At 45.9% G+C, this 23,528-nt stretch overlaps 1 protein-coding gene across 4 annotated transcripts in view; it reads left to right on the top strand.

Annotated features, from left to right (window-relative positions):
• Positions 1-23,528, top strand: part of DNM1L (dynamin 1L) — a 66,667-nt gene that overhangs the window by 39,628 nt on the left and 3,511 nt on the right. For 2 of the 4 annotated variants that reach the window (XM_075940303.2, XM_075940307.2), the window contains 6 exons: positions 4,858-4,950; positions 7,197-7,253; positions 9,891-9,968; positions 12,896-13,063; positions 13,691-13,800; positions 15,615-15,774. In XM_075940303.2, the coding sequence (XP_075796418.1) occupies positions 4,858-4,950; positions 7,197-7,253; positions 9,891-9,968; positions 12,896-13,063; positions 13,691-13,800; positions 15,615-15,774 (666 nt within the window). The remainder of the gene's footprint in view (positions 1-4,857; positions 4,951-7,196; positions 7,254-9,890; positions 9,969-12,895; positions 13,064-13,690; positions 13,801-15,614; positions 15,775-23,528) is intronic. The other 2 variants (XM_075940313.2, XM_075940315.2) reach the window with 1 other exon arrangement.

Below are 23,528 nucleotides of genomic sequence, written 5' to 3'. Positions count from 1 at the left end.
TCTGTTCTTGCATTGCAGCATCAGCTAGTGGTATTGGGCTCAGTGCATGAGAACTGCTTGAAGTTTAGGGTGGAGGAAATAGCCCCCATCCCAAAACCCATCTCCCCTGTTGTGGGTGATGCCCCAAAGCCTCCTCTGGTGGTACAGTCATCGTCCTCATCCCGAATGAGCTAGTCGCAAGACACTCGAGGGCCAGTCTGCCAGACAATTTCCTGCTTGTACGGATGGCCGAGAACTTGGGCCTATATGTTGAGGAGATGGCTATGCACCATTTTCAATTCACTGTGCTGCCCTTTGGCTGCTCATCAGCTCTCAGGATGTTCAGAACATCTGAGGCACCCATGGCTGTATACCTGAGATGTCAATAAGTCCAGCTCTTTCTGTATCTTGATGACTGACTCATCAAGAGGTCTCAGGAGCAAGTGCAGAAGAACCTTGATCTCATGTGTTCGACCTGCCACGACCTGGGCCTGTTAATAAACAAGAAAAAAATCCACTTTAAGGCCAGTTCAGCAAATAGACTTCATGGGGGTGTGTCACAGGCTGGGCCCCCCCCCCTCAGGCTTACAGCCCGGTCATCATGGGGTTGTCCACCCGTGCGCTTTCCCCTCACCTGTGCGTCCCTTACCAGTTTCCCTGGAACATAGAGTTTGTGGCTTGATCTGGAGTCCACAGAGTCTTAGACACATCCACTCTGGGGCGAGGAAGGAGGGGGACTCGGGCCCACCTCCGCTCCGGGTCCCAGCCCAGGACCGTAAAGGCAGCAATGTACTAGTGCTGCCTGGTTGGTGGGGATTCCCCCGTAACTCACCAACCCTCTGGGGTCATCTGGTGGAGGCGGCGCCGCTGTGTCCAACCCCCGTCCTGGGCTGCTTCCTCCTCCTCGTCTGGCTAGTCCTCTCCCCGGCGGGTGCCGTCGTCCCCCCACACCTCTGGTAGGTATCCTGTCAGTGCTCCGTTCGCTGGGTTCTGGCTGGGGCAGCTCCCTCTGCCCCGTGCCTGTCCGGCTGCCTTCCTCCTCCCTGGTGGCCATCCTCAGGAGTCTTTTGAAGAGCCCACCTATCAAAGCCCCGCCCCTCGCCCTGGTGTGCAGGCTGATGACGTCAGCGGCAGGGGACTCCCCCTGGTGACGTCTGGGCCCCAGGCTACTCTCGTGCAGGCGCCGTATGTGAGCTGGAGAGCCGTCCACGCACCACCGCGTCTCCCGCTCCCGGCACCTTCTGCAGCTGCGGGAGGCCCCACGGAATCCCCTCCGGTGCCCCCCTTGCCCTCGGCCTGCCGGAAAGTGCGGGGTGCTGGGTGCTCCGTGCCAGCAGAGCCCGTCACCCCGTCACAGGATGGTTCTCAACTCTGTGCAAACCAGAGTCCTCCTTCCCGAAGTACATTTTCAGGCCATGTAAAGAACCATCTGCTTACCATAGTTCACCCCTGCCTTTGGTTATTGGAGCACATGGCCATGTGTACATGTGTGGTCTTCTCCAGCCTCTGGAAGCATGGCTAGCGTTGGTCTACATCCCCAATAAGCGTGACCTTGACTGGATAGTCAGGGTGCTGGACCACATAAGGTTGTCTCTGGATTGGTGGTTGGATCTGGGTCGGTAACCCTGTCCCCGTCAATGCTCCTGGTCTCCAATATTTCAGGCTTGGGCTGGAGAGCCCACTTTGGCAAGTAGAGCTGGCTGCAGGACAATCTGGCCCTCCATATCAATGTCAGTGTCAATCACTGTGGTTCTTCTGGCCTGCCAGGCATTCTTGCCTAATTTGAAGAGCAAGATGATGTGGATCCTAAGGCACAATGCGTCCATGATGTAGTACATCAGCAGGCATGATGGTGCCAGGTTTTCAGCCCTTTGTCAAGAAGCTCTCCACCTTTTGGGATTTTTGTGTGCGGCATGTCATTTATCTGAGTCACCTGGAATCAGGAACGTCTTGGTGGATCACCTCAGCAGGATTTTCTCCTCTCGCCATAAGTGGTCACGCCATCCCGAGGCAGTCATAATGTTCCAGGGGTGGGGGATATCTGGGCTGTACCTGTTTGTATCCAGACAGAACAGAAAATGCCACATATTCTGTTAAATTCAGAGTAAGGACGGGTTCCTTATCAGACACCTTTCTTGTCCCACGTTTGGGGCATGAATGTATTCCTTCACTCCCATCCCCCCTCCCCACCCCAAGTGCTGTTAGAGCTTTCGCAAGTGAGATAGGAAGAAGATATGCAAATTCCCGTGGGAATTTGCATATTCTTTTTTGAAAATAGAACGTAATTAGATGTACCCTAAGTGTCTGCTCAGAGGATTTCATCCTGGATTGTAGCCTGTGTCTGCTATGGTGATGAACTGGTGAAAGTGCCTCTACTGCTGATTATGATTGCATGCTCAACTAGGGCACAAGCGTTGTCAGGAACTTTTCTGCACAGGTAGCAATCCAAAAGATTTGTAGGGATGCTACCTGTTCCTCTGTCCAAGATTTCGTTTCTCATTATGCACTTACCCAGCAAGCTCAAGACATCACTGGCTTTGGCAGAGCAATGCTGTAATCTGCACAGTCATGAACTCCGAGGCCACCTGCATGGATGTTGCTAGTCAGTTACCTAGAATGGATCAGCATGAGCAAGAACACTAAAAAGAAGAAAAATGGTTATTTATGTTTCTTGCCTCTTGTTCTTAGGATTGTGTTGCTCATGCCCATTCCATTACCCATCCTTCTTACCACTCTGTTGGAGTTGCCAGCAAGAAGGAACTGAGAAGGTACAGGGCCAGTGGCACCTACTATTCCGACACATGAGCAGGGCACTCAGTGGGGCACTGCATCTGGTCTTGTGGATACTGCTAAATCAGAAATCTCCCAATGACAGCACACACCATCAACGAGCTGACACACACCTAGAATGGGATGGACATGAGCAACATAATCCTAAGAATAATAAAGAAATGTTCGTGACTGGTTTTTTTTTTTTTTCCTAGCTTCAAACAAGTCTGTCTGTTTCCTTCTTTGAGATTTGAAAACAGTTCTTGGCCTAAGAGGAAGATATTTAAGTTAGTATAATTAGCTATGTCTAATGGCATCAGGGTCTCTGATGTTTCTGTTGCTTGTTACTTTTTTGTAATTTTTTTCTGAAGAAACATCAATAAGTATAGCTTGAGGTAGGAAGGGAGAAGCAGAATCAAAGCAATTGAATGAGAAATTGAAGTAGTAATTGTTGTCTGAATCTGTGTACTGTTTGACCGGTACAAACCTCCAGCTTCTAACCTTCTATTCTCGTGACATAAGCCACAGCAGTTGCCTTATTTTCCTGTTGTTAAAAGTGAGCAGAAATGTTATTTTGTGCAGGGGAGTGATCTCCTTTACTGACTGTGTCAAAGCTAAATCTGGTACTGTGCTCTTTTATCATTTGTACAAATGTAGCCAGGTAATTTGGCTCCCAGTTTGTTTGGCATTGAAACATTTATGTGCTAAAGCAGTGGTCCCCAACACAGTGCCCGCAGGTGCCATGGCACCTGCCGGGGCATTTATGTGCACCCGCCGAGTGATTGGGGCCGGTCCTGCTCCGGGCGTGCGGCAGCCCCAAAAGGTTGGGGACCACTATGCTAAAGAAAAGCTTTTTAAACTTATCCTCGTGTACAGCTATGTATTTTTTCTTATTATTGATTTACAAAATTGTATAAATTATTAATATTATGGGAAATCACCAAACACTATTTTATTAATAAATTCCTTTGTTAATTCCACAAGCCAAATAGTGTTTATGCAATTGTTCTGAACACATTTATCTGCCTAACAATAAGCCCTTACTGCATCCAATACAGTAACAATATTTATACATATGTGATCAGTATGTTTACCAATAGGCCACACCTAGAGATGACCATCTCACTTCGGTGTGCTCCAGCATGATCAGGTAGAGTCTGACAAAGAGCCCTCAAATTCATGGCTGCCTTTATACCCGCCTGCTAATCTGCCATCTTTAGTAGAAGCCAGTATGATGCAGTTTCTCCTTGCTACTTTCTATCCTTCAAGTCCTCGTCATATCTTCTCTCCTCCCCCCAGTCCTTGCTTTCAGAGCTGAACAGTGGGAATCTTTGGGTTTGTTTTCTTTGAGAGAATTCCTCTTCGTTACTATAGCTCTTGTACTTCGTTACTTTTCAAACCATACATCCTTCCCATACTACAGGTAACACTATTTTTTTTAAATTCTTGTGACCTTTATTTACTTGCTGGGGAGTCTCCACTGGTCCCGAACTATAAAATGAATGTTGTTTTCTTAACCAGACATATGTTGTTAATGTAAAAGATAAGACTTGTTTTGTCTTGGATTGGATTTTCATTTCATTGCTCGATCTTAAGTATAATAGTAGTTTTGACTGATCTTGATCAGAATGAAGTATGATATAGTCTCTTCTAAATTACAAACACATTTTGGGCTATTGAAGCACTGGAGAGCATCAGTGACACTAGGATAATCTGTCAGGTTACTGATTCAAATGTGGTGCAGATTGCTTGTGATTGAAAGTTACTGTGTCACAGCTGTTAGGTTGACAGTATGAAATGACTTGTGACTTAGTCCAATTCCTAGTGAACATGTGTCTGCCTGAAAATGCCATCAATGGTGCCAGTATGTATAGAGTGGGGCAGGGAGAGGGGGGTTTCAACACAGGGAAAAGATTAACTATGCCATAAGAATTTTCTTTTGGGGTCAGAAATGAAGTGCAACTGTAGGGTAGTGCAGGAAAAGCCTACACTGTGGGTGTTTATGCTGTGCTATGGATAATTACACTGCAATAGTGCCAGTCCAGCACTATTTCCTAGCAATAAATTAACACGCAAAATCTTAACTATGAATGACTTTTCTGCCTACAGGTTCATAATCTGGTGGCCATTGAATTAGCCTATATCAACACAAAACACCCAGACTTTGCTGATGCTTGTGGGCTAATGAACAACAACATAGAGGTAAGGAAAACACAGCCTTTTAAGTGACACGTTGATTATTTAGAGGGAACTGTAAGTTGAACCACTTTTTTAAAATCTTAACATAAATTGTATTTTCTTATAACTGACCTTGATGTGAAAACATCTATAATAAATACATCCCATATATATAAACTTAAGACATTGATGTTCTATTTCTTTGGAGCATGTTTCTCAAGGCAGTACTAAGTATTCCTTATCCTTTCTTAAATTAACATGTTTTAAAAACACACAAAGCAAAATAAACTCTGAAATGTATCGCAAAAACTAATTCCACTTGTTTTAAATGCCGATTACAGTATAAAACAAAACTAATTGACAAGATGCAAACTGTAGAGCAAAGACGGTGCTAATTAATGTACATTGTTTAGCACAAGTGATTGGCTTTTTTTGTCCCCTAAATACCTATTTCTGAGAGCAAACGTAGCCTTACAAATGTTGAGAACAGTAGATGTTACCTATGGCTCCAATTTTGCCATCAGATTTGCACAGGTGGACTCCCATTGACTTAGTGTAGGAACAAGGTCTGTCTGTGACGATCTGATTGCAGGAACGAGGACTCTGTAAGTGCATGTAAATGTATGGTATCTTTTATGTATTCTGAATAGCATATTATATCCTCTTTCTAGCATCGTCCTACATATTGAAATCCTTTGTTTCTTCTAAGTTTATAATGCTTTGTCCTTGCTAGAGAGAGATCTCTAGCAGATCACCAGAAAACTCAGTGTTTCTCCTTATTCACGTTGACTTGCTTCAGCTGCAGCTTTGTTGTTCTATAGCTAGTGCAAACTCTCTCCTTTTTTCCTCTTTTGTGCCAGTAATTATCCTGATTGTGCTGCTCTGGGGAGGTAGCCATGTTAGTCTGTTTCAGCAAAAGCAACAAGGAATCTGGTAGCACCTTGAAAACTAACAGTTTTACTAGAGCTTTTGTGAGTTGCAGCTCACTTCATCCGATGCATGAAATGAAAGAAAAAGAAACAGTAGGGATACAGAGATGGGAATGCTAGTTTTGCTGTAATGCTCCCATCTCTGTATCCCTGTTTCTTTCTCTTTCATTTCATGTATTTGATGATGTGAGTTGCAACACGTGAAGGCTTGTCGCATAATAAAATTATTAATCTTTAAGGTGCCACAAGATTCCGTGTTCATGCTGCTCTAGTAGTCAACTCTTCATGGATTATTTCATATACAAATGTTTTAATGAAGCCTATAGGGAATCCATTGTAATCTAATCTGTACCTTGGCTTTTAAAGGCTGGAGATTAGAAATTCAGTTTCTTGAGTATACTGCAAAAATTTCTGCCTTGAATGCTTTGTGCATTGAACACTTTGTTCAGTTCAGATTTTGTCAGATTTTAATGATTCAGAACTATCTTGTCCAACCACAATAAAAATCCAGTTGTCTGGCATCCAGTGGTCCAGCACTCCCAATAGTCCGGCACCAACTGGAACCTAGAAGTTCTCCGGCCAGCCGGACAATTGGAGCTGATGGCGGAAATGGCACGGCGTGGGGCGAACTCTCCACCTTTTTTGCAGGCAGGTGGGGGAATCCCCACGCTGCTGCCAAGAGTTTCCGGGATGGGAGCGGGCTCCCTACCCCCGGGACTGCAGTAGTTATCGCCGAGTGGGGGTGAGGGGCAGCGCTGCGGGACCAACTCTGCAGCACCCCAGCTGCTCTGCTCCGCTGCTCGTCAGTTTTGGCAGTGGTGGACTTGGGGAAGTGGCAGAGCAGAGCAGCTAGGGTGCTGCCAGGTTGGTCCCGCAGTGCTGCCCCTCACCCCCACTTGGCGATAACTACTGCAGTCTGGGGGATGGGGAGCCCACTTCCCTCCCGGAAACTCTCGGCGGCATCATGGGACTTCCCTCAACTTCCTGCAAAACAGCGGAGGGTTCACCCCTTGCCGTGCCGTTCCCTGCCCACTCTCCGGATGCAGTGCAGATCCCGGCAGACCCGTCACAGCCCTCTGCTGGAGTACCTCCTGATACTCTGGCATATCCGATAACCCTACCACTTAGGTCCCAAAGGTGCTGGATTATTGGAAATCTACTGTAATAGGTTTTTATTTAAAACTTTCTAGTGTGGATACAAGCTACTTTGCAGTAAATATGAGACATGTTACTAGCATCATTCTCTGCAGTATAGGTGCTTGTCTCTGAAGCAATAAAACTTGAATGCACTGTGACACAGAGTGATACCTAATCCAAGGTTTTTGCTGGGTTTTTTTAAAGGAGCAAAGGCGCAACAGGTTAGCCCGAGAATTGCCTTCTGCTGTGTCACGAGACAAGGTGAGTGAATATTGATTTTTTTTTTAAGTTACTGAATGCACCATTTTTGATCCAAAGCCTGAGAACTATATTGCATGCTTACGGTGCATGAGCATCTTGTTAAATAGATGTGATTTAATGTAGATCATAACTTTTACGCTTTAATGTAGCTTGAGAGAGAATTCAGAGATTTTCTTCCTTCTCTAGTGTCTAGTGGTGTTTTTGGGTTTGTTTTTTTGAAATCCCAAAGCCAACACGTTTATTCAAACTTATAAAGCCACTTTTAGAGCTACAGTTGAGAGTGCAGCATTTTATTCTATGGAAGAAAAAAAAATTAATCTGTAACATGAGTTGATTCTCAGACTAAGCCATAGATCCTTTCTGTTTAGTTCCAGCCTGTTGACCAGTACTATTACAGTAGTGCTCTTTCACTTGTATTCCATCAACTCATTTAGGTTTGCAAAATTCTCAGGATAAGTTATGCAGTTGGTAAGCGCACATGAAGCATCACTGACAAAGTGTACTTATCTGTGAAAAATGGGCAATCCAACTGTCATTATTTTAGTGTGTTTTACTGTACTGTGTTGTGAAATTATAATAAAACCCTATTGGTGCAAAACATTTTGTTCGTGAATCTCCAAAATACTGTTTGTAGGAATTGTAGCAATTTGTTGTTTTAAAAAACTGTTAATGAACTGAACTTTAAAGAAGTGAGAGAAGCTTTCAGAATGTATCCAGTACTACTTTATAGGATCGACCCTAGGATCTGTGTGAGCCAGTTTTTGGAAGAACTGGGAATGTTAAGCAGCACTACAGAGCTTGATATGTGTGCTGTTTGATCATGCCCATTATATTGTGTTTTTCTCTGATTTCATTGTACTGCTGCATTTTAATCTGCAACATGGGAATTGGCAACGGTTTGGAGGCAAGCTAAGCCAGAGGTGTTTAAATTTTAATTGGCTACTTTTTAGGGCCTTTGGGATTCTTCTCCTATTTGTATTGTGCTGCTTCTAAATCTACAAGTTAAAAATGTCTTCATGGATAGCTAAAGATGTTTTAATTGAGCGTTTCTTAAAGTGTGTTTCTCGGCACACCAGTGTGCCGCAAGGCAGTCAGAGGTGTGCCGTGGAGGGAACAGAAAAAATTCTGATCCCCCGCCCCCTGCAGAGCCCATAGATAGCTCCCGCTGTGGCTTGCCCCCCCCCCCTCCGCCAGTCCTTAGGATGGCCCCTGTCCCACGGGACCTCGGGTGCTGTGCAGCCGCCTCCTCCACGTGTGCAGGAGGCAGCTTTTACAGAGGCCGCTGTTGCTGGGAGGGGGAAGGGTGTCCGGAGCTGAGGAAGGGTACGTCTACACTGCATCCCTAGTTCGGACTAGGGATGCAAAAGGAGACGACCGAAGTAGTTAATGAAACAGGGATTTAAATATCCTGTGCTTCATTAACATGATCTCGCCGGCACAGTAGTTCGAATCACAGCTGATTCGAACCAGGAAGTGCGCACTGGGACGCGTTAGTTTGGACTAAAGCCCTTAGTCTGAACGTGTCCCGGTGCGCACTTCCTGGTTCGAATCAGCTGTGATTCGAACTGTCGCACCAGCGAGATCATGTTAATGGAGCGCGGGATATTTAAATCCCCGCTTCATTAACTACTTCGGTCGTCTCCATTTGCATCCCTAGTCCGAACTAGGGATTCAGTGTAGACGTACCCAAGCTGCTCCTGAACCTCGGCATTTTAAAACTGCCACTTGCTGGGAACCCGGCCCAGGCTCTGCTGCCACCCCCCACCTAGGGGGTGCTCGGGCTCTGCTGTTCTCTCTCCCCACCTCCTGCGGTGTGCTTGGGCTCTGTTGCCCGTTTTGCACTGCTGCTCTTTCTCCCCTGCGCCCTAATCTGGTGGGGAAGGTTGGGGTTTCTCTCCCCCCCTCCCCCCCCCCCCCCACCACCCTGGCAGCGGGAAGCCTGGCCTGGTGCTGCAGCAGCACTGGATTCCCCGCTGCATTGGGGGAGGGGGAGGGACAGAGCTCCCCCCCCCCCATGCCCAGACCCTGCACCCAAATCACCCTCACTCACTCCCCCTGCCAAGACTACTCATTCCCAGCTTGATCTGACACCTGCCCCAAGTCCCCTCCTGGCCAGACACCATGCCCCAATACCCGCTCCTGGCCAGACATTCTGCCCCAAGACCCCTCCTCTACCGTCCCTCCTGGCCAGACACCCTGGCCTGAGACCCTCCTCTACCTTCCCTCCTGGCCAGACACCCTATCATAAGACCCCTTCTCTACCCTACTCTCTTTCCTGGCCAGACACATGACCTTATTTCACATTTGTTTATTATTATCCTTTTTTATGGTCTCCGTTTTCAGACTGTTATTAGGCAGACTTCCTGGGGTGGTAGTGGCACATTTAGACTCCCAGGTCAGGTGGTGTTTTTTTTCTCTCTCTCTTTTTGCTCAACAAATTTTCCCTGGGGGCTATTCTCTCCCCCCCCCCCCTTTTTTCCCTTGACAAAAAAATCCTTGGTGTTCCCCATTAAAAAAAAAAATGGTGTTCCTCAGTCTTAAAAAGTGTAAGAAACACTGTTTTAATTTATGAATGTATTAGGCACATTCAGTGTCTGCCCTTAGTTAATTTTTTTCTGCATTTCTTACCTTCTTTAGTCTACTAAACCTCCAGGTGCATTAACATCTGCCTCCCAGGAGACCTCTACTGCTACTTCTGCTGAGGCTGATGGCAAGGTCTGTCCTGATTCTTCCTATAAGCACTGCATGCTCATTCCTGTTGTGGTGCACCTTGGATAGTACAAAAAGTAGTTCACGTACATAGTGTTTTTATCATTGGCACAGTGTCCTCTGCATCTGTCTGATCATGAGTCCTGTAGTGCTGAGTAGCAATACTCTCATTTTATTAGATTGCATTGGGGCAGTTTTGTTCGATGTACAATCAGAAATTTCATTGTTTTTGTTATCTGTGTATTTATGGTGAATTATGGTGTGAATGTGCAGAGCCATAATTTGCAGGAAATTGTTTAAGCACATGTTCAACTACCATTCTGTAATCCATCATTCTAAATCAGTTTATCAAACTATGTGTTTTAATATGTGGTGACATTTAATGAAGAAAAGAGAAGATAAAACTAAAAAATGTGAGCCTCCTGCTGTACGCAGGGGATATCATGAGGCTCTATTCTAATTGAACCCCTTTTGTCATTTTAGAAATAATCTGTGCTAACCAATTTACTTGTATCTGTATAATACATCCTACAGTGGCTCTTCACATTTCAGCTCTGGTGTACTATCTGTTCTGTTACATTCACAGCACAGCTGTGTAAAAAGGCTTTTTTCTAGTCATTTTTATGTTGTGGGCAGAAATGTTTGCTGTTGAGTATTTATATTGTTAGAACAGCTATAGGCTTTAATCAAGATTCATATGCCATTGTGCTAGATGATGAATGCGCATATAAACAACTATCATGTGTGCCTCCCGCTCCTGATTAAGGAGCTAGAACCTGCAATACATTCCAGTTGAAACTGGAGCTTTATTTGTAAACTGTAGCAAGTGGTTTAGGGGGGTTAAAACAAAAGCTGAACACTCCTGACACTAAGGGGAGAGGGGTAGCTCAGTGGTTTGAGCATTGGCCTGCTAAACCCAGGGTTGTGAGTTCAATCCATGGGGGCCATTTAAGTATTTGGGACAAAAATTTGTCAGGGATGGTACTTGGTTCTGCTGTGAAGACAGGGGGCTGGACTCGGTCTTTCAAGGTCCCTTCCAGTTCTAGGAGATAGGCAATCTCCATTAATTTTTTATTTTTAATTTACTAGTGATGATGTGTGTTCCTCAGGCATTATGGCAGTAGTGATTTCAGGGGAAAGGTTATATTCAAATACATTCCTGTTCACTGTATAAAATATGTATTTGTAAGTTTGGTAAGGCTCTGTGTTAATTTTAATTCTCTTCCTCAGTTTGTGTTTAACAGAATGTAGTCTTACTTCAAAATTGTTGCAGAAATATTTTGGACAGTGATAGATGTGACTGATTCTGTGCTGAAAGGGCATGTGGTGTGTTTAGCAATCACCATTATGGAGCAGCACTCTCTGGATTAATACCTCACCTGATAGTAAAATCATTTTTGGCAGAAATCTTACCCACTAGTGGAAAATGTAATGAGCCTTTGTAAGTCTTTATCTTAATGTCTCTCCTTTTAACTGAGCACATTAGATGGAGTTTGGCTTTTTTTCCCCGTGCACTTGAAACAAGATTTAAGTATTTCAACGCTCTCGGTGATGCAGCTATTACATTTAAATTTCTCTTCACAGACAGTAATCTGTCAACAGTAAATAAGTAGGGTGAATAAAAGATGATAGGCTTAGAGAGTGGTGCAGGATGGCTGATCAGGTTCTGTGAATGAGTGCATCTGTCAACGTAGTTTTCAAACTAATGCAACAGTACCATTTACTAATATTTTTTCTTCCAGTGTCCCTAATGTGCAACCCAGAATGGGTGTTAGATCCTTTTACTGGCACATGTAGAATAGTGTGCTGTCCTTTCTCCCAGTGGGTGGAGATTTCCTTCTGTTTTGCTCATCTAAATTATTTAATTTTGGCTTATGTGCCATTGTATGCCAGTTTGTACAAGCTGAGGCTGGGCAGTTAGTTCCTTGGAGACAGATGCCTAAAGTTTTGCAGCGCACATATAGGCTTTACTTGGGAACTTGAATGCATGGGGTTTTACAGTTTTTATTATAAGGGACTATTCTTTCTTCTGCTTGAATTGAGATACTAGAAAATCCATTCAATAGGTTCAAGACCTTCAAAGTTGTTATCTAGAAATATACTTACCAAAACAAATGTGTTCAACAAAAACTGCTCCTTTCAATTTTCATAGGGGCCTATCTCTACAAGATGGATCATTATACAAAGTTCCTGAATGATTTAGGAGACTAATTCCCATTTCTTAAGAGCCTAAGGCTTATCTACATGGGAAATCTTAAATTGATACAGGGAGAAGGTCAGCTCCCTCTGATAGAGGCAGCAAGTCGGGGGGAACCGACTAGTCGACTTGTGTGTCGACTATCCGATAAGCTTTTGCTTATTGGATAGTTGATTAGTCGCTTACATCCCTAAATCATACCAGTGTAACTCCCCCTGGGGGCACTCCTAATCCAGAATTCTAGTATCGTTTATCTCACTTTTGGAGCAGTGTAAGCTAAAACCAAAAGAAGACTCTTATTCAGTAAATATCCATTCAGGGTAGTTATACCAGTGTAAGTATAGCTCTTAGACTAAAATAAAATATATTGGGAAAAGGTCTAATGTACACAAGCCAAGTCTCAGAGACTTCTCTGAAGTACTTAAGCCACTTTTTAAAATAGGATTTAAACTATTATGTACATTTGAAAAATAATACTGTTTACACTGATGCTGCTCAACATTGTCACAGTGAATTGAATGTATTCCTCTAATCCATTGTCCAAGATGAAACTTGGAGGGAGGGAAAAGTTGTTGGAAGAAAAGAATGAAATGAAGGCAAGGGATGTACATTCAAAGTTGCATCTAATGCCGGTGACTCTGAGCCATACCTGATCACATGAGTATCACTGGACACTGCCTGGTAGTGTCTGACTTTTGGTTGACCAGTATATCTTTGCATTGTCCTGTTTCTGCAGGCTGCTCCTGGGGTGGGAGATGTGACTCAAGAACCTGGAACAGGCAACTGGAGAGGAATGCTGAAACCCTCAAAAGCTGAAGAGATATTAATGGAGGAAAAATCTAAACCAATTACAGTCTTACCTGCCAGCCCCCAAAAAGGCCATGCTGTAAACCTATTGGATGTGGTAAGTTGTGAAAAATATGCTATAGCTGCACCTCTTCTGATTAGGTCAGGCACAGGAAACAGGGTTTTAATCTGTATTGAATTCTGTATCTGTAAAATATGAAACTGGCCATGAACAGGGCCTGTGCCATTAACCCTTCCTTGCCCTTTAGTTCATGGACCAGAACTGGGAAGCACTGGATTAGTTTCACACCAATCTAAATGAAGGATTTACTTGACTACTTACTTTGTTATACTATAAAAAGATTAATCTCTTGTCAGAATAGCAAATGTGTCCTAGACTTCAGCAGGATCAAATGAACAATCACTTTCACTGTCAGGAACAATGAGCTGTTGTAAAAATCAAAGTCGTTTGATTAAATTAAACTATTGCCTTTTTCTCTGAGAGGTTGTTTTCTTGATCATTTCCTGCCTTCTGTACTACTACTTAGTTCAGTTTCAGAGCCCATGTTTCTGACTTGTCAAAACATCTCTAGTTCTGTTTTGGGGAGGGTAAACACTTGTTGCAAGACCGGTTGAAATCAGGCTGAAAGATGACTGGTGTTAACTACTCTGCTTTCCTAAGTAGGTAAAGTTTATAGTCGACCTACAAACGTTAAAGTAAGTTTGTTTTTATTTTTTCTCATAGCCTGTACCTGTTGCACGCAGACTCTCTGCCCGTGAGCAACGAGACTGCGAAGTGATTGAACGACTTATCAAATCCTACTTCCTTATTGTCAGGAAGAACATTCAGGACAGGTAATAGCTAACTTTACATGGATATCTGAACTTTGCCTGTCTTTTAGTGGTATAGCTGTGCCATTCGTTACTGATTATAACATTTGCTTTTGTATTTCTTTATCACTCTTGACAGAGTTTAATATCTCTGCAGGGAAGAGCTATGGAGTTTGCTTATCAAATTAACGTCTATTTGATAGGCAAAAAGCACAGTTTTTCAAAGCATCCAATACTAGTTCTTGTTTTAAAGTGTAATACAAATTTAGGCTGCTAGGAAAGATGTTTTCATGGATCTAAGAGCAGGGGCATGGCCAAACTCTGTTTTGGGTAATTATTTTCTCCTTATCTAATATCTCAAATTTTGAAGTTCCCATCACTTCTTGCTGTGTGGTGCCTTAAAAGCAGCAGCATCCCATGAATAGGGCAGTGGCAGATCATTTCATCTACATAGTTGCCTAGTTTTACAACAGGCTACATAAAAACATTAGTGAAGTTAGCAAATACTAAAATTTCATAAACAATTTGTTTATACTGCTCAATATACTCTACACTGAAATGTAAGTACAACGTTTATATTCCAATTGATTTATAATTGTATGGTAAAAATGAGAATGTATGCAATTTTTCAGTAATAGTGTGCTGTGACATTTTTGTCTAATTTTGTAAATTTTTAAGTAAGGTAAAACTTGGGGTACACAAGACACATCTGACCCTTGAAAGGGATACTGTTGTCTAGAAAAAGTTAAGAGGAACTGGTATAGGGTAATACCAGGGAATTGGTAGAGCTGTCTTCTGTTCAGAGCTCTTTTGTTGACCTGCTGTGTGACCATGGACAAGTGCTTCACTGTGCTTCCATTTCCCTTTTCCTCCCTTCTATGGTCTATTTTTAGATCAGCGGTGGGGTACCTTGTTTGGGTCAGTGGCCCTGACCCACAGAAAAATCAGTTGAGGGCTACACACAAGTGACAAAACAAAACAACCCCCCCCCCAACCTCACTAACCTGGCCCCCAAGTGAGGAGGAAAATCCCCCCACACTATGTCCCCCAACTTGAGAAGCAGGGAGAAAAAAAAGACACTCACTTCACTCATGACCTCAAGAGGGAGGAGAGAGGATTCCCCTTATGTTCCAGGCTCAAGGCTTCCACCCAGGGTTGGATTAACTCTTATGGGGCCTCTCTAGACTCTGAGAAATTCAGTGTGCAGGCGGGGCTGCCAGGAAGTTGTCTGGGGTGGAAGGTGTGATGACTGTGCACAAGGTAGGGTGCAGGTGTGTGGTCTGGGTGGGGGAGGTAAGGTGTAGAAACAGGATCTGAGGGGGAAGGGAGCGTGCAGGAAGTGGTAGGGGGTTGGAGTACTTACATGGCACAGGTGGCATGTGCTCCCTTGCACTTGCAGGTGCTGTGCTCCCTTGCACTTGCAGGTGGTGCTGCCTCTAGTTTCTCCCATTAGCTGCGATTCCTATGCCTAATACAATGGGGGCTCATCTTGATCAGGCTTCTAGATGCTACTGTAATAAAAATAATTTAGACTTAGTAGTTGGTATAGAGCAGTTCAGGATTTTACAGATGGGAGTACAGTACACTCCACAGTTTTACTGCACACAGTTACTTTACAGGTAGTTAGGACATATTGCTATGAGATTCTTGTCAAAATTCTGTATAATTGTTTACATTGGTATATGTAGATTTACTCAAACTGCATGTTGAATCTAGATTAGCTTATGCCCTAGCTTTATGTGGCTTGTTTGATATTTTGTTGTTTTATTATTTATGTATTTTATTTATTTATTAGTAGTATTGTTAGTTATTATTACTATTATTATTTTTGCTTACAGCGTACCAAAGGCGGTGATGCATTTTTTGGTGAATCATGTGAAAGACACACTTCAGAGCGAGCTAGTTGGACAGCTGTATAAATCCTTGTTGTTAGATGACCTTCTTACTGAATCTGAGGACATGGCACAACGCAGAAAGGAGGCAGCTGACATGTTAAAGGTAATGAAAACTAAAACACCCAGTGAAGTTACTTAAACTGAAGCATAATGATAAATCTCCTGAGATTTCACGTTATATAACTGTGTTCAGGTTTTTGCCATGCTTTTTTGATTCAGGTCAGTTTTTCTTTTGATCTAGTTCATTCTTTTATAGATGCTGTACATGGGCAAGAAAGCAAGATGGAAATACTAGTACACCATGTGTTATTAATTTAGCTCCTAGAGTAAACCCATCCATAGCTTTTCTAGATTGGTATTATCTTTCTTTTATAAAGGAGTTTTAGAATAGTCAACTTTTTGAAGTTTTCCAATATAATCTTTTAAAGCTCTGTAACTCTCCCATGACACAATTTCCTTTTTAAGGTGGGGTTAAACATTCTCTTCCCTCCTCCCACCCCCAAATGCACACTTATTTCTGTGAAGAATACTGAACTCCTATCTTTTGATTAGGGACATATTTTTGTGAGTATGACTGTGACTTTGGATGCTATACCTGTTTCTTGTACTGCAGTGAGTTTAGGCAAGTGCATTAGCTATTCTAGATTCAACATGAAAAGGGAAATAAAGTCAACCCTAGGAATTACAGACAAGTCAGACTTTATCTTTCCAGGTACAGAAGTTTATGGGGTAAATAATTAAGCAGTCAGTTTGCAAACATCTGGAAGATAAGATGGTAAGAACAAATCATGCCACACCAACCTGACAGCTTTCTTTGGCAGGGTAACAAGCCTTATTCATAATAAGGAAGTTGTATAAGTGGTATATCTTGATTTTTAGTAAGGCTTTTGATACTGTCTCACATGACCTGCTCATAAACAAACTAGGAAAATACAACCTAGATGAAGCCATCATAATACAGGTGCATAATGGTTCCCAAAGAGTAGTTATCAATGGTTTACAGTCATGCTGGAAGGGCATGAGTGGGGTCCCGAAGGGATCAGTTCAGGGTCAAATTGTGTTCAGTATCTTCATCAGTGATTTAAAATAATGCACACTTACAAAGTTTGTGGACAGAGGGATTGCAAGTGCTTTGAAGGACAAGATTGTAATTAAAAAATTATTTGGACTAGGGATGTTACACATTACATTTTTACCAGTTAAAGGCAGGGGCTGGAAGCTGCTCCAGGCCCCATTGGTTAACCAGTCACATCCCTAATTTGGTCAAACTGGAGAAATAATCTGTGGTAAATAGAATGAGATTCAATAAGGACAAATGCAAAATACTTCAGTTAGGAAGGAACAGTCAGTTGTACATGTACAAAATAGGAAATGACACCCCAGGAAGGAATACTTCAGAGAGGGATGTGGGCGATCATAGTGGACCATGAGTCAATAGTGTGACATTAGGGGGGGGGAAAAGGGAAATTTGAAGAAATTGGGTTAATTTAGTCAGGAAAAGAGAAGACTGAGAAGGGAACATAAGTTTTCAGATACCTCAAAAGTTTTTACAAGGAAGGAGAAATTGTTCTTTTTAACCTCTTAAGGATAGGACAAGAAGCAATGGGCTTAAATTTCAGCAATGGAGTTTTATGTTGGACACGAGGAAAATCTTCCTGTCAGGGTGGTTAAGCGCGAGAATAAATTGCCTAGAAGACTGTAGAATCTTCATCATCTAACGTCATAAAAAAATCTCGACACCTTTTAGGAATGATCTAGATCAGTGATTCTCAACCTTTTTTTTTTTATAAAGTACCCCATTTAAAAAAAAGTACCCAGTACCTACAGTTTTCAGACACACACAATTTTTTTCTACTTTTGCAACACATTTAGTTAAACAACTCAATCGTTGCGAGGTGGGCGATAACATTTTTGGGTGTAAAAAGTACAAAAATAATAAAGTGCTGTAAAACTTAAAACAAAAATTCAGTTTTCCCCCAGACTTCTCTTGAGTACCCCTAACCTAAGGGCACTCGTAACACTGATCTAGATAATACTAAGTCCTGCTGTGAGTGCAAGGAACTGAACTAAATGACTTGACCTCTTGAGGTCCCTTCCAGTCCTATAATTCTAACAATACAGTAAAATTGTTTTTTTTCCAAATTTCTAATTTTCCACTAGTTTTTGGTGTACTTAATACCACCAGTTCCATTCCTCTGCTCTGAATTGGCATAGAGAAATATGTTTCTTCTTCGAGTGGTTGCTCATGTCCATTCGAAGTAGGTGAGCGCACTGCGTGCACCGCGTCTTCCGGAGCGTTTTCCCTAGCGGTACCCGTAGCGCCGGCAGGGCGCCCCCTGGAGTGGCGCCGCCATGGCGGGGCATAAGTACCCCTGCCGGCGCTGCCCCACCTCAGTTCCTTCTTACCACAGTGACGGTCGTTGGAGCGTCTCTATATCTCTTAGTTAATGGTTCCCGTTCTCACATTGGTTTGTAAATAGTTCTTGTAGTTAGATAGTTAGGTTCTTTGTTTTGTTCCTTCCCCCTTGGGGGTAAGGAATGCCAGGGCCGCAAGGCTTCAAGACGTGCGCTGACTGTGGGAAGTTTATGCCCGGGGGGCGACCCACATGACAGTTGTCTTAAGTGCTTGGGTGAGGCTCATCTGGCTATTGCCTGTAAGATCTACAAGTCCTGTACCAGAAAAGAAAGGGTTTCCCGCTTGAAGCTTCTACTCATGGAGACAGTGCTTCAACCGGTGCCGCAGGAACAGCCTGCGGTGAGCAGCGCACCGGCTTCCACGCAGGAGGCTCCTCACTGGCACCGTGTGTCGGCGTCGAAGTCTCGGCACCGGTCTCACTCTCCTCCAACTAAGAGAGTGAAGAAATCCCGGGGAAGGTCCCCTTCGAAGAAGGCGACTTCGGCTGGGCGCCGCAGCGTGGGCTTACCGGTGCGCGTAGCGTCCCCGCTGCACCGTTGGCGCCGAGGAGGCCTCGATAGTCCGGGTCGCCTGCCTCCACACCGCCCGTCCACGCCGGATACGTTCGAAGTGGCGCAGGACCTTATGAGCCTCACGACCTCCCCTCCATCCTCGGTTGACTCGGAAGGGTCGAGGTCGCCATCGTCGGAGGCTCGGCTGGCTACGGCTTCACCCCAGCATGGCCCAGGTCCGCATGCTAAGGTGGCTTATGTGTCGGGACCACCCCATGTGGGGTCAGTACCGGTCGCTACTTCGCCACCCTTCTCGATGGCGAACCATCAGTCTCAGGGAGTTTCCAGCCATACGCGAACTTCGCTGCAGATGAGCTCCTTGCCAGCTCCCCGCCTGGCGGTACTGGTGCCGTATCTCAGTGGCCATGTGGCGTCCACTAAGACATCTCTGTCCTCCATGGAGGTCACCCTGGAGCCGGCGTCCGTCTCCGTGCCATCATCTGCACCGGCATCGACGCAGTGGTCTCGCCAGGCACCGGGCCTGGGTACCCCGGTGCCACAACTGCCGACCGCAACTCAACCAGCACCGGGCCTGAGCACCCAGGTGCTGCAGCCATTGGCGGCATCTCAACCGGCACCGAGCCTAGGCACCCCAGTGCCGCAACTGCTGGCGACTCAACCGGCGCCGGACCTGAGCACCCCGGTGCCGCAGCTGCTGGTGACTCAACTGGCGCCAGGACTGAGCACCCCGGTGCTGCAACTGTTGGCGGCTCAACCGGCACTGGGCCTGGGCACCCCGGTGCCGCAACTGTTGGCGACTCATCAGGCACCGGGTCTGGGCACCCCGGTGCCGCAACTGCCAATGTCGCAATTGGCACCGGGCCTGGGCATCCTCCTTGAAGTCCTTGGACATCCACACGCCGGCCCCGCAGCGGCAGCAGCTGCCGTATAGGCAGCAGGGGAGAGCGCAGCCCCAGGTCCCCTGTGGGGATTACTGGAGGCGCCGCTCGCTGGCCTCCGGTGGAAGTTCCGGGGCGGCTGCGCATCCTCAGGGTTAGGGGTCGACGTCGTTGCCCCAGGACCGATACCCAGCGGGGAGGTCCTCACGGTCCTTCCCATCAGGGCAAGCCCCAATTTTGACACCCTGTTCAAGAGTCCCGTACCATCTTCCGCCCTGGCCCCCCATTATGGGCCAGGCTATCCCTTTTTGCCCATGTATGGGCCATAATAACATCGGATGCCTGGGTTCTGAACATAGTAAATGGAGGCTATTCTATCCCTTTCCTAGGCTCACCGCCCTCAAACCCCCTTATCCAGCCTTAGTAAGGGACACCCCTCACGGACACATCCTGTCCCAGGAGGTGTCTGCGCTCCTCAAAAAAGCAATAGAGGAGGTTCCTCCGCATCTGCGAGGAAGGGGTTTTTACTCCCGTTATTTTGTTGTCCCCAAGCCGAAGGGAGGGGTCCGCCCCATCTTGAACCTCCGAGATTTAAACAAGGCGGTCATAAAACACAGGTTCAGAATGGTGACTTTGGCAACGGTCATCCCAGTGCTACAATTAGGAGACTGGTACGCGACTCTCGACCTCAAGGACGCGTACTTCCACGTGTCGATCAGACCCAGCCACAGGCGGTTCCTCAGGTTTATGGTGGGCCAATCCCATTTTCAGTTTACGGTGCTCCTTTTTGGTTTATGTACGGCACCGAGGGTATTCACGAAATGCATGGCAGTGGCTGCCGCATATCTCCGCAAACAAGGGGTGCATGTGTTCCCATACCTCGATGATTGGCTGATCCGAGTTCGCTCGTACGGGCAGGTAGAAGCTCACGTGGCACTCACAAGAGCCCTTTTCCTAAGGTTAGGACTCATGATGAATGTCAAGAAGTCATCCCTGACTCCCTCCCAGCAGATAGAATTCGTGGGAGCCCTCCTCGATTCGAGGGTGGCAAGGGCGTTCCTGCCCAAGGGCAGGTTCCTCTCCATAGTGAAGCTGATCTCGGGGTTAACCCGGTTCCCTATCACGACCCCTCGGGTCTGCTTCAGGCTCCTGGGCCATATGGCGGCGTGCACATACATGGTCCGCCATGCCAGAATGAGACCCCTGCAGGCGTGGTTGGCGAGGGCCTTCAGCCAATCCAGGGGTCTTTGGGATTCGATAATTACGGTGCCCACAGAAATTCTGGACTCCCTCCTATGGTAGACCAAGGAAACTGTGGTACGCAGTGGGGTTCCTTTCGACGCCCCTCCCTGACGCTGGTCACCGATGTGTCCGACCTGGGCTGGGAAGCACACCTGGGGCGGCACAGGACTCAAGGTCTTTGGTCCCTCTCCGAGCGAGCCCTACACATAAACATCCGGGAATTGCGGGCGGTGAGGAGAGCCTGCGAAGCCTTCCTGCCAAGGCTCGCCCACCGCTCGATCCTGGTTCGTATAGACAACACAGAGGCAGTTTTCTACCTCAACAAGCAGGGTGGGGCGCGGTCGCCTCCCCTCTGCAAAGATGCCCTGCAACTTTGGTACTTGTGCGTCATGCACAATATCACACCTCAGGCGGAATACCTCCCGGGGTGCAAAAACCTGCTGGCGGACATGCTGATCAGATCCTTTGGAGCCCACGAGTGGTCGCTCAAGGACTCTGCTCTACGCCAGGTTTTCCGCAGGTGGGGTTATCCCCGCCTAGACCTGTTCGCCTCGGCACGCAATGCCAAATGCAGGAACTACTGTTCCCTGCTGGGGCTGGGGAAATATTCCCTGGGGGATGCCCTGATGACCGTGTGGCCAGAGGGTATTCTCTATGCGTTTCCCCTAATTTCCAGGGTATTGACCAGGGCGAGGACCTTTCGGTCCTCGATCATTCTCATAGCCCCCAGGTGGCCCAGACAGTTCTGGTTCCCCATCCTAGTGGACATGCTTATCCAAGACCCAATAGCACTCCCTCCAGTTAGGGACCTGCTAACTCAACCCTGGGGCAAGAGGATCATGGTTCACCCGGATCTCCGGTCTCTCCACCTAACGGCATGGTTTATCCGTGGTTGAGCCAACCTGAAAGGGAATGTTCCCAAGAGGTTCAGATGGTCCTCCTCAGTAGCAGGAAACCCTCTACTAGACGGTCGTACTCTGCCAAGTGGTGGTGCTTCTCGTCTTGGGTGTCCCGGAGAGGAGTACACCCGTCCTCGGCTCCTATTCCAACTATTCTTGACTATCTTTTCCAGCTTCGGTCTAGTGGCCTATCTTTCTCTTCTATCTAAGTCCATGTGGCATCTCTCTCCGCCTTCCATGTTGGTACGGCAGGAGTCTCCCTTTTTTCTAACCCGGTGGTTTAAAGGTTTCTTACTGGCTTGGAAAAGCTGTATCCCTTGGTGAGGGCCCCGCTTCCCGTCTGGGACCTTAACGTGGTCCTCTGCAGGCTTATGCTACCCCCCTTTGAACTGCTGGCCACGTGTTCCCTGCAGCACCTTTCATTGAAGGTTGCTTTCATCGTGGCCATTACATTGGCTTGAAGGGTGTCGGAACTAAGGGCGCTAACTGTAGACCCGCCCTACCTTGTTTTTTCTCATAACAATGTAAGGCTCCGGCCTCATCCAGCCTTCCTTCCGAAGGTGGTATCACCATTTCACCTGTCCCAGGAGATTTATCTCCTGGTTTTTTTCCCAAAACCTCACGCCTCCTCTAAGGAGCGGGTGCTTCACTCCCTGGATGCCAAGCAGGTGCTGGCGTTCTACATTGATAGGACCAAGCCGTTCCGTAAATCCCAATTGTTTATTGCATTTGGGGACAGGGTGAAAGGGTTGCCTATTTCGACACAAAGGCTATCAAGATGGGTGGTGCAGTGCATCATAGAATGTTATCAACTGGCTGGTAAAACTCCGCCCAGGGTGAAGGCACACTCTACCAGGGCGCAGGCGTCCTCGGTGGCCTTTGGTGCCCAGGTACCAATCACAGAAATTTGCAGGGCAGCCACATGGTCTTCCCTTCACACGTTTGCAACACATTATGCGCTACCTCAGCAGGCCAGGGAGGATGCAAGAGTGGCTCTGCAGTCCTCGAATCTGTGATGTAAATATGTAAATATATATATCCAGTTGTCTTTGTTCTTAATTTGTGCCTTGTCAGTGTTGGATTGTTCAAATAAATCCGTTTATTGTTCACCTTCCTTCATGACTCTGGTGGTATGACTGCTCCGACCCCTTCTCCGTGGGGTTAGCTTGGTAGTCACCTACTTCGAATGGACATGAGCAATCACTCGAAGAAGAAAAGAACCGTTACTTACCTGTAACTGTTGTTCTTTGAGATGTGTTGCTCATGTCCATTCGACTCCCACCCTACCTCCCCTTCATCGGAGTGTCCAGTAAGAAGGAACTGAGGTGGGGCAGTGCCGGCAGGGGTACTTATGCCCCGCCATGGCAGCGCCACTCCAGGGAGTGCCCTGCTGGCGCTACGGGTACCGCTAGGGAAAACGCTCTGGAAGATGCGGTGCGCACACCTACTTCGAATGGACATGAGCAACACATCTCAAAGAACAGTTACAGGTAAGTAACCGTTCTTTTTCCAGACGATCAAATCAGCACAGTGAGGGAGATATAGCATGGGGCGATTCTCTCATTGAATGAGCAGGTATTGACTCTGCATATTAGAGATACTAGTGCCCCTAAGCTGTCACAGTTCCAAGACTGGATATAACAAGTGTAATTTTAAATCTCTTCTCTTACTTGAGTCACATGTTTGAATCAGTGAAAGAATTTTGTTGATTGTAAACTCTTTGAGGTCTGAGTCATCTGTCTTGTGTGGTCCTGAGTGCATTGTTGGTACTTATCATAAAGTGATTTATTAAGTTTGTTTAAAATGACAGCTAGGTACAAGGTACAAAATAAATGCAATTTATACATTGATTGCAGAAACTGTTTTATTCTGTGCATGTTGTAACGATATAAATAGTAGCAAATAGGTAT

Source organism: Pelodiscus sinensis, chromosome 1 (assembly GCF_052426305.1).
Source record: "Pelodiscus sinensis isolate ZL-2025 chromosome 1, ASM5242630v1, whole genome shotgun sequence".
NCBI classification, from domain to species: Eukaryota; Metazoa; Chordata; order Testudines; family Trionychidae; genus Pelodiscus; species Pelodiscus sinensis.
Note: the sequence above shows the minus strand (reverse complement) of the source record. Positions and strands in the feature narration are given on the sequence as shown.